The sequence below is a fragment of the Rhopalosiphum padi genome, chromosome 3 (genome assembly GCF_020882245.1).
Source record: "Rhopalosiphum padi isolate XX-2018 chromosome 3, ASM2088224v1, whole genome shotgun sequence".
NCBI lineage: Eukaryota > Metazoa > Arthropoda > Insecta > Hemiptera > Aphididae > Rhopalosiphum > Rhopalosiphum padi.
The window spans coordinates 20,989,242-21,001,678 of NC_083599.1; the positions used below are offsets into that span (position 1 = coordinate 20,989,242).

Genomic DNA, 12,437 nt, shown 5'->3' on the forward strand with positions numbered 1-12,437 from the left:
AATAAAAAATAATTGTGTTTGTTTGCATTTTAGATTTTTTTAGTTTCAGTATATGTAAATTTATAAGATATTTTTTTATCAAATTTGTATATCTTAAGATATTAATTAGCTTTAACTATAAAATACCTACTCGTAGTTTGAAAATTAAACCATGTAGGTATAGAAAATGATAGGTACCTAATATAAATATTTGGTGAAACCGTCAAGTATCTATGGTAAAACACTAATAACTCATTAGTTTTTGAGTGACACCAAAAATACAAAATCGGTATTGTCGTAATTTAAATTTGCGTTAAAATTCTCGTTTTTCTTTAATTTTTGTTTTTTTGTATTTCCTAATATTTTAAAAAATACTGATCATTTTTTATGTTTATTTTAAAATACAAATACGATCTATACAAATCTGCCCTAATGTACACTCAAAGTGAAAAATCGAAGCATTTTTTAATCTACTTATCGTGTACATAAACAAAAAAAAACACACGTATCATTGTAAAATCAATACGGCATTGCTCTACATAAGATTTAAAATTCCAAAAATTCCCGTTACTTAAAAAAAAAAATCGCGAAATTACAAAAGAATAAGAATACAATAATATAATGTGAAAATATTGTATAATTATTATTAGAACACTTGTTGGTTAACTTTGATTGCAAAAAAGTTGGACTGTCTTTCCTAATCGTTGAACAATCATTTTTGAATACAAACTTAACAATATCGGTCATAGTAATCTACTAAATGACGACGTACACTTAATGTCAACTCTATAGCAGAACGGTACCCATTTGCCTACCTTTTTATATTTAATAATATTCACATCTTTCCCCGATCAATAAACGATGTTCATTATAAAAGCTCATAAAATAATGAAAGTATAAAAACAAACTCTCTTGTACACGTTTTGAAGTAAGTAATAAATATATTGGCGAAACCTTAAAAATAATTTGAAATTGAAAGTTATCATTAATTGGCATTAGATCAATTTAATTAACAAATATAATGTTAATGTAAGCGATTTGAATAAATAAAATAAAATATTGTAATAACTGCGTAAAATTGTATGTTAAAAAAAATATATCACAAAACATTTAGATGTTTAGACCAACTTATAATAATAAATAATAATCATACCCAAATAATTAAACGTAAATACATAAATATAATATATTCAAAATGATTCTTATATAACAATAAGCTCTAGTCATTTCAAAAAGCATATCCGATATATTTAATTTTTTTTGTATCATTATCGTTTTAAAAACTTCAAACGATTAACTTACCTACATTTTTGAGTTCATATTTCAAAAACTATTTTTAAATATAAAAATCAGATTTTTGAACAAGACAAGTGGTTAATTAGTAAATTTAATTTAAAAGGAGTAACAACAAAATGTTAATATACCTATTACCCCACTGATTAAAATTTCAAATACTCGTATGTTTTATATTCATATCCCGTAAAGTAAAATATTATCTTGTTCAGCAATAACCACCCTACTGCTACAAGACAGTAAAAAAAATAATACTAGAACAAACGTCATACTTATGTACAAGAAACATGCGTTTTAAGGTTATTTATAATGCCTTAAAAAAATAAAACTTTTAACCCATTTACCCATTTGACCATAATAAACATTTTGAATAAAAATAAAAAAACTAAGAAACATAGGTACATGTCATGTATGTATTATAAACTATTAAAATTAATATTATTTAATTTTCTCAGAATAAATGGGAAAGTATATGTTTATGCAACGAGAGGATAACCACTTGTAATCCTATTGTAGTCCTCAGTCATTTCTAAAGCTGTTATCCTGTAATTTGTGCTTTACATTTTGATTACATAAAAAATTGATATAAAATTACCATTTGATATTTGAATACATTAAAACATATGGTTGTAGATGATAGTGCGGTAGATTCAAGGAGGGCGAGGAGCACGCCTCCCCCCATGACAGTTATATTATATATTTTGTAATAAGGCCTATCATCAAATCTTAAATATTTTGTTTACAAAATCGTATGATATATGATATATAATATATATATAATCGTAAAATAATATGAACAATTTTGCCCCCCTCCCAAAAAAAAAAAAAAAATTCTAGATCGCCACTGCAGCAGGTTATAAATGATTAATCTATGCGTGTATAAAATGATATTATATACAAATAGATCGTGTTATATAATATAGCGATGGTTAGCAATTTAAAATCAACTTTAAATATATTTTTTCATCATAAATGACAAGTTACAAATGACAGTTTGAAGAACAAAAATACAAATAAATTGACTAGAACGTTTTGATTGTTTACTTGTTACAATAAGCCTCGAGGAAAACGCAAAGAAGTTTTAAACACAATAAAATCCATTTAAAATATATGGTCTACATTTGAAATAGTCATACAGAGTGTATTTGAAATTAATTTTAGCGTATTTATTTTAATAGTTCTTTGCGTTTTCTTCGAAGCTCCGCAATAGTGTTATCCCTAATCACTATATCGCGTTTTTCGACGTTGATTTGTTTTTTCAATTTATTTATTTGTTCTTCAAACTCGATCAACACTCGTGTATACATTCGTTCCTTATCCAATATTTCATTTCTTATTTTGAATAATTGTTCTACCAATTGATTATTCTTTTTCTCCGTTGCCTAATAAAAACAAAATAGAATATTATAGAAATTACCACAATACAAGTGCCTAACCTAAGCTTTAAAATAAATTACTTTTAATTTTTGTTGAGACATGTCTATTTCGTTTAAAAGAACTTCCAAAAATGATTGTGTCGATTCATCAACAGAACTTTCAACCGCACACAAACTGTCTTTAAAAGTCTTTTCTTTGTTGTAAGCATCGACAATTTCTTGGGCCAAATGCCATTCCCAATGAGCGTCTTTGTACTTCATCATGTTTGACATAATAGAAGCTCCTAAATCTTCGAACATTTCATCCAATATCTTACAATATTTCCTAGAGATATTGTTCAATATATTTTTCTTTTGTTGTACTAATACTGAAAAATATCTAAAAAAAAATAAAGAAATGACAATGATTAAAGTTTTTTAATTTAAATAAGTGTAGGCGTATGGTATAGTTTATTATTCTCGAGTAAACTTTTAGTAGATTTATTACACAAATTTTACCTATCGCTTTATTAGCCATTATAATATTTGGAACATTAAAGGTATCAAAAATTGTAATAGATTTAATTCAATAGGTTAACTTATATTTTGGTGAAAAATAATTATCGTACGCTAAGGATTTTTATCACGTTTTAAACAACTATAGGTTTAAACATTATCTGTATGCAAAATAAACGTAAATCGTATACTTACTTTGGTAAGAAATATTGGGGATATTGATATGACAGTATATTTATATACTTAGTCCCAGGTCGTTGTTGATGTAATTCATTCCAAAGAGTGGAAGATATAAAACTATAACAACATTTTGTTGGTAATAAATCGATGGGCGAAATCGTTGAGACTTGCATCGCGGTTTCCAGATTATCAGTCCGTTTCTCTATCTAAAACGCAATTTTGGAATTGTGTATATTTATTTGATTTTAAATCAGACTATCGACTTAAATCAATGAAGGATAAGTGGGTTTAGCTGAGTCTGTAATTAATTCTTTAGATTATAAAGTTTAGAATAAAAAAAAAATAATACTTAATAGAAAATATATTTAATTAACTTATATTGCCTTATAATGATGAATTAATATAATTTTTGATGAAAAAATATTAGGTAGGTACCTATCTAGTAACATATTGTTATTATAATAATATAATTTTTTAAATGATTCCAGTTTTTTCTTTAAATGAAAATGTGTTTTGACCAAAAAATTGTGTTTAAAAAATAATAAAACTTAAGATGTTCTTATGAGACAAATTATTTCAAAAATGTTAATAGTTATGTTTTATTTATAGTTGTTGTAATATTATAAAATAATTATATTATTATTATTATTATATCAATTTTTTAAAATATTTAGATAAAAACTAAAACTAAAATAAAATATCTATGTATTATTTCCTATTATTGAGTACAATTTTTATTATAAATAATATAAGGCTAGTTAATTACAGGTTAATAACATATAGGTTTTTATAGTATAGGACTATAGGACATAGGTAATAACTATGTACTATTTTAATTGTGTTTGATAGGAACCTAAAACTATAGCTAATATAGTGATAGTATCTAATGGGTAAATATAAAAAATTTCTTCAAGTTTTGAAACAAATCTGTTAGTCGCGGTTAGACTGTTTTAAGTTTAAATCTCCCCCTAAGTACCTCCCTAGTGACCTAGTAACGATAGAAAAATGGTTCAAATTGCTCATGTTTTACAAATTAACAATGACTCTTAATTACATAATATATGATATATCATTATTTTGAGACATTTGTAATTGTTAATAGTTTTGCGCGAGAAAGATCACAAAAACTGTAGATACGATTTCACATAAGAATGTTGTGAACAATTTAATTTATACATTTTTTTTTTATATCTATGCATTTGTGTTTATATTAAAACGATTCTTTCGTAGGCTCTATCGTAGATAATCCAGTCGGAAATCAGCTACATCCTAAATTGCGCGAAAAGTAAAGTATTTCTGTTTTATTTTTAAGATATTATTGAAAAATCACGTGTAAAATAATAGCAACCAATAATTGTGTGAACTACTTTTAAATTGCCTAGTCTTAAAATGTAATTTTATATTTGCATAAGAAACTAAACTTAAATATATCATTTTAATGTCTTATTGCCCTGTATCAAACTTCAAATAACAGTGATCACCATCCAACATATATAGGCACCTATGTCCTATATATTACATATATATATATATATTATACATCAAGTCTACTCTAGTTTACTTCTTTAGACTTCCGTTGTAAACCACTTATTTTATTTAAATCTGACAAAAATATACTAATATTATAGGTGTTTAAGACGCAAATACATATTCTTACTTGACAAATCACAGATTTGATTTGCTTTTTCAAAATGGAAAGCAAGTTGATTTTGTTAAATATTTGGAGATCGCTCACGCCGATAGCTTTCAAGTCAACCTATACATAATTATAGTTACACTTTTAAACATCGTACGGTTGTTGGTTTTACTACCGTGTAAACAATAATTATAATTTCTCACCACAAGATATTCGAGTAACTTATTGATAAACGGATGGGAACACTTTCTGATTACACACGTATCCGCTTCAGCCACCATTTCTTGTTGGACGTCTTCGTACAGCGTTTTGTAGAAATCGTAAAATTCGTTTCTTAGACATATCGACTTCCTGCTTCTCAAAACGTTCCACACCTGTTTGGCGTCCGTCTCCTCACACATCGATTCTTGCTGGGCATCCGATTGCAGTTGTTCCACGCGCAAGTTATACGGCACCGGTGTAGCTATCGGCTTGCCGTTGCAATTTAGCCATTGTGTGTCCTTATCATCGCCCATTGAAATAGCAATGTATCCAAATATGCCACCGCCATTCGGTAAAGTGCGGATGGCTACGTAGGTCCGATTATCGGTAGACATCAAATTGTCAAATTCGGCAACGTCCATTTCCCGGTTTTCGGGTTCCTGGACATCTTCAATCTACGTAGAACATTGACATCATAATCTCTTATTAATTCCATTATCATTATTAAGGCTGGGATTTGTAATAAGTAAATACATATTTTTACTAAAACATGATAAATTAAGTATTGCAAATGATAAATTCATTTCACGTGATTTGCAATAAAATAAAACATATTTTATTTTACATATTTCGTCATAAATACATATTTTAACATTATTTGTAAAATTTCTGCATTTTTCTTTTACAAATTTCGTAAATTTTGACAATTTTGGCGGTTTAGTAATATTATACATTTATACTTCGATAATAGTACTCGTAAAAATTGTAAGTGTAGTGTATAATGCATATAGGAAATAAGTATATGAAAGTATTAGTTAAATATTAATAACTTGTTTATAATTTATCTTATTTGTTTCTGTTCGATAACTATACATTAATATTTAATGATCTTAGATTATACTTTATACTCAACAATTATTAGGAAATTTACGAATTTTCAACAGTGTCAGTACTTGCGTTCGCGTGTTTGTGAAAATATCTTTATTTTTTATAGTTTTTAAATTAAATTGATTAGAAATTAAAAACAATTAATTGTATATTATTCAAAAATTATTTAGAATTTTATTTTAATTTTACACGTTAACATAATTTTAAATTGTTCTTATTACATATCTTTTATTTTATACTACATATTTTGTCCATTTAAATTACATAATATATGTACATATTTTTGGTTTTTTATTACATATAAATCCCACCCCTAATCATTATATACAACTATAGTATAGTAGTAGGTAAGTAGGTAATATTATTATATTGGATAAGTAGATGTATTTCCAGTGTATTGTACCGCAGCTGTATTCACTTTTAATTTCAATAAATATATCCGATAAATGTAACAAGCTAGCGGCCTATATCCATTAGTGGAATATCCAGGAGGAGCTGCACAGAGGCACCCGCTCCCCCCCCCGTCAATAGACTACAGAAAAAATTTGAATTAGTCTTTTTTTATTTATACGTATATATATGATTTTAAAAACTAAATAAATGCCTATTTAAGAATCGACAGTTAGTGTTGAAACTTTATTCATTTATTTTATGTTAATTTAATACATAATCTACTGAAAATATAAATAATGTGCCCCACTTAAAATTTTTTCTTGATTTGACGCTGTAATAATGTAATATATATATATATATATGTATTGATAATTGGGTAATAAATAGGATGTGAGGCGCTTTTTGCACATAATACGACGTGTATAATATGTAAAATATATATTATTGTGTTTAAAAATCGAAACCATAAAAATGAAAAGTCTCGTGAAAAATGTAAGTCCGCTCATATAATATGTTTACGCCTCTATATCATTATGTCCACGATATATAATAGAAGTATATAATTTTATACTACACTATACTTCATCGTCATCTCCGTCTTCCAAGGTAGCGTTTTGATCCAACGCAGTCTTCAACCACTCGACGAGCTCGGTGTAAGACCGACAGGACGGCCTTTCATTGAATGGAGTCCGCAGTTTGTTGTTCTCGATGTCCATCAGCATTTGGCTTAGCGCCATATTCCGGATACGAGCCTCGTCTAGATCGTCGTGGAGATGTTCGAGGATCATAAATAACCATTCCTGCGTGTATAGGTAATGCATTTTTAAATTAGTGATACTGTGTTAGTATAATATGTCTATAATTATAACACTATATTGCAATATAAAATATTTGATTGTTTTGAATAGTTTATTTTAAAGAATATTATGTAGCAATAACTATAATAAGGTAGTTCAGTAACTATTTATTTTATTCTCGTATTTACCCAGTGGCGTAGATGAGGGGGGCTATAGGTGTATGCCCCTCTTGGAATTTTTTTATTGATGATGTTTTAATCACAGTCATAGGCGCAAATAACGTTTGAGATTTGGGGGGGGGGCTGAAGCCCTAGCTATTGAATGAAGCATTTATGCAAGTAATCAAAACCTAAAAAATGTTCTAATACAACATATAAGTATACGTATACGGTATACCTAACAGGTATACCTGTCATTATAGTATACTACTATACTGTATACTCTATAACCCGCATAGGCGTATAAAATATGATGTATAAACGTATAATAGCCAAATAGTACATCAATATGAGCTACAAACCTGCAACCATAGACTCCGTAATAAGAATCCTTAGTATTCTTAGTTCTTAGTAGGTATTATGGTTTATGACTACAACTTACAATGTAATACAATAATAATAAAAATAATATCACGACAAATAAAATTTGTGCATTTGCGAATTATATATACTTAAAACGAATTTTGCATCGTTCACTATAATAATACTGATAAAGCTTAAAAAAATGTGGGAAATGTTTGGGGGGCTTAGCCCCTAAAGCCCCCCCCCTTTTGCGCCTATGATCACAGTTATAACTTTTATATGCAATAAAAAAATATAGTAGTATTTATAAAATACCCCCCCTAGATTGAGCTCCAGCTATGCTACTGTATTTACACTATAATACCTAGTTAAACTAATAACCACTTCGATTTCAAATACGGTATTTTTATTATTAGAAAAACAATTCGATCTACCTGTATGATTATTTTTTCCTCCGATTCCCCAATACTGTTAAAAGCTTCCTCGAGGTGTGTTATGTACACCAGAAGATCCTGAGAAAGAATATTGAATTTTTCATCATCTACAAACGACATATTTAAAAAATTTTATTATAAAAACAAATCACGAGATTAAAATTTCAATTATTTTTATTTAAATTTATCGTTATCTATAATTTTAGCTATGGTAACAAACTTACAATCAAGTCAAAATTCTATATTTAGCCATGTAAAGCCTACAATTCATCTTACAATGACTTTTTTCACCAACTACTGATAAATTCTTCAAATTGTATAATAAATTATAATGAATAATACAGGTACAATAGCCGATATGTCGATATGGAATACCATAACTTTGAGTAGATAAGTAGTAAATACCTATATCCTTAATAGTTATTTATTATATATATCTATATAAAAAAAAACAGGCCTTTTTATGTTCCAATTTTGTGACGACACTATTTTACATTTATCAATTTTTTTTCGCAGTGATGTTCCAAATACTCTTCAGAGTGTCATCACAGCGCCCGATATTTTTGTCTAATGGGGAGGGAAGTTGTATTTAAAGATTACAAGTTTTTAGCGTGTCATTTAATTAAATAAACAATTTTTTCCACAAAGTAATTCCAAATACTTCTACGACTAAATTACTCTCATTATTTCCAATTTCGTCTTTTTTGCCATTTCAGTTATAAATATCATAAATTAAGTTAAATAATTATAAAAAATAGTACTTATACATTATTATATGACTGGGCTTTGAATAGTTTAATTATAATAAAAAACCAATTTATTACGAATCGGCTATTTAACACACGAGCGAAGTCGGGTTATTCAGCTAGTAACTTGTATATATAATATATGAGGTGAATACGATTTTCTAAACTCTCATATAAGATATAAAAAATGAACCATATGTTACATTTACATAGTTTTTCAATGATTTTGTCCTGTAATGACAGCCGTGACATTCATAGTACCGAACTACTTTAGTTTTTTTTTTATCTAATGTTATTTTTAAATAACTTTTACATTGTGTCGTAGACCCTCAAATCTATAAACTATAATAAGCAACACTGAACGCGTAGATGATACAAATTATTAATTATACCTAAGTTTATACTTATTACAATTTAAAATTTTAAAATTTATTGTCTGGCGTGCACAATATTCTACCTAACTCGTAGATGTAGAAATATTTCACCAGACCACCGTAAATATAATATTAAATTAAAAATTATCGATAGTTATAGGTTTTAACAACAATTTAATAATAGCAATATAAAACATATTTTGTATACGCTGACGTATCATTTAATTAAAATTTAACACATAATATCTATATTATTACGGTGACCCACTCAATATCTACTATACAGCAGAACGGTATCCGTTTGCACATCTCTTATTTATTAAAATACACTCGAAAAGAAAACCATTATTATTAACACTGGAAGTGCTTCATCTTCATGACATCACACTCGCACGAGATGTGTTCTCTCGACGATGACGTTTTGTAGTAAAATAGATTGGAATAATTATGTTTTCATCAATTCGTAAACAGTATTACCTACTTAAAAGTTTGATTACCTAAATATTATGATGTTACTAGATCGAAAGCACCGTAGATATATTTGAACGGGCCGGGAACATAAAATAATAATACGCACACCCCCCGGACACCAACTTATTGCCCACCACTAACACTCACAATTCTGATAATTTATATGATACTTACTAGAATAGCTTGGTGTGTAGTGATGTAAATAGCTCAAACAGCAAGTGGCCGGAATTGCCGGGCAAATATACTGTTGAGCTATGTAATGCTTGTTATGTGAGATGTATATTATTATGTATAAGTGTGTATATTGTGTAGGTGTGTGAACTTAAACTAATGGACAGATAGGTAACTTAATAAATGGTAACTAAAATGCAGTTATGGTAAGAAGTATATAATATAATAATAAATAATTACGGCCCTTTTGGCCCGACAATAAAAAAATATAAAATATAATTCCCTGTTCGGCACAACCTTTGATTAACATATAATATTATACCGCTAAATATCAAATATAATATAATGTATAATATAATTGTCGACTTATTACCGATTGGACACAACCAATATAAAATATAAATAAATAATAACATAAAACTCACATTTTGTCGGTGCACGGCTGGCCAGCTATACAGCTATATAATAATTACACACATGTCACACACGACACACTCACAAAACACTAAAATAAATATAATTAAAGATGTGGTGATTAGCGCCAAATAAGTAATTATAATAAAAAATGTGGCGATTTGCGCCTATAAAATGTTATATTTTATAACGATCGACGGCGATTCGCGCCTACTCGAAATATAATAGTACAGTGGCGATTCGCGCCTTGCAAATTTATAATAAAATGAACACCAATTAAAAAAAAACTCATACGTAAGTATATATTATTTTACGGGTCTCAGCACAACAACGATGGTACAAGCGAGACTAATGGAATTACGGCGGCCGCGCTAATTATTCGCGTTCCAGCGAGCCGACGTCGGACGATAAGGCGTCATTGCATAATATTATATTATATATTAATAATAATGTTTATCATCTGTATTTAAATTTTAATTAATATTATAGGCATCCTTTATTTTGTCGTTGAAAAATATAAAAGTAAAATCAATCACATTCATGGGGTCTGCATAATAGTAGTAAAGATAAAAGAACTATATTTAGGTACTTACCTAATATGAGTGAATTATGTATGTTACTTATTTAAGCAAATAGAAAACAAATGGCGACAAAATATAGTGATGTATCTTTATTTATTTTTTTGGCAAGTTTTTATTTATTTGATAAAAAAATATGTTATGTACTGCTACGTGCTCTGACATCTCAGAATAGTAATAGTAATATGTAATAATAATAATGTCAACACTTCAAAGACGACTAGTGATGGTTCATGACAATATAGCAAACGGTAATAAAACGGTTACTAAAACACCCGAATTATCTCGCGACTAGCGCCAAAAAATTACTAGGAAAGCGTTAAAAGATAACATAAAAAGAGCGAAATAGGTCTGAGAAGTCCAGCCTACCAAAAATACACCGGACCTAAAATATAAAAATAAAGTCCCTTGATAAACAACGAACCATATTATATACGTTCATATCAAAACTGTGCAGTAGTAATATGATTAATATGGCAAAGAATACCATATTATATGGGCGTGTACGGAAAGGGCTACGTCTAAGTATTATCCGTCTAAGTACGATCTGATTAGGCCATCGCACACCCGCGTGAATCCTAAACTGCGTAATAACGCGTGAACAATATAAATGACGCACATCCGATTGACCGGAAGAGAGAAGAAAAGAGTAGATAGGGGGAAACCGACTATATAAGGGAGGCTGTGGAGAGGACTCCGGCAGACGCGATGTACCAGAGCCAGCACAAGCACTTTCATGTCGGTTTACATCACGAAACGGTCCCTGCGACTTTTAAGTCTATTTTTATAATTAACTGCACTAAGAATAATTTACAATTAATCACATTTTGAATATTTTTCAATAAATTTACGCTTTGAAAATATTTGCATCGTCTTATTTATTTAAACCACGGCTACACCGCCAAATTTAATTTTGTCGTTTTTACACGCATGAGTATCGTCTTGGCTTCATACAGGCGTGCGCAGACTCTAAAAGCGGCTATTGTGCCCAGTGCCCATATTAATTATCATCGGCGCCTTCTGATGTCTAATCTACCGTTTTATAACCCCATTTTATTACATAGTTTAATATAATTTTGAGTATATTATTTTAAATACTAAACAGGTAATATAGTAAATAAAAATAAAGAGTAATTATCTAACAAATATAATAATTATGAATTATATAGCTAGAAATCATAAATGTATTTTATGTACTTAGAGAGGCATTCGTCTATTAGCCATATTATTAAATTCATATATTACTGCATTTAAATCTACCTTCGATACCATTTCTTGTTCTCTGAAAAGCAGCGTAATAATGACTCCAAACGTCCATGACCCATTGTACTGCATAATTAATTTTTTTAAATTTGTTTTTATTATGGTTAATTTTGAAAAAACGCGTTTACACGTACAGCTTTCTTATAGCTTTATTACAGGTATGATTGTAAACATTTTTAAAGTTTTAAAAACACAAGTATATACTGTGAAATTTCTAGTTTTTTCAA

The 12,437-nt window shown here is 28.5% G+C and overlaps 1 protein-coding gene across 1 annotated transcript; it reads right to left on the reverse strand.

The window, feature by feature from the left end:
* Positions 1 to 2,438: 2,438 nt before the first annotated feature.
* Positions 2,439 to 8,313, reverse strand: LOC132924381 (uncharacterized). The gene is made up of 7 exons (XM_060988664.1): positions 8,194 to 8,313; positions 7,023 to 7,241; positions 5,163 to 5,615; positions 4,981 to 5,079; positions 3,339 to 3,529; positions 2,730 to 3,027; positions 2,439 to 2,654 (listed from the first exon to the last, which is right to left on the reverse strand). Exons 1-7 carry the CDS (start codon positions 8,311 to 8,313, stop codon positions 2,439 to 2,441), a joined length of 1,596 nt encoding a protein of 531 aa, XP_060844647.1.
* Positions 8,314 to 12,437: the final 4,124 nt, after the last annotated feature.

Bases quoted from the DNA above. Each gene is read 5' to 3' on its own strand.
- LOC132924381 (XM_060988664.1), bottom strand. From the start codon at position 8,313: ATGTCGTTTGTAGATGATGAAAAATTCAATATTCTTTCTCAGGATCTT. The intron at 5,080-5,162 runs GTGAGAAATTAT...AATTATGTATAG, and splicing joins AGTTACTCGAATATCTTGTG to GTTGACTTGAAAGCTATCGG. The intron at 3,530-4,980 runs GTAAGAATATGT...ATTGCGTTTTAG, and splicing joins TCAAATCTGTGATTTGTCAA to ATAGAGAAACGGACTGATAA.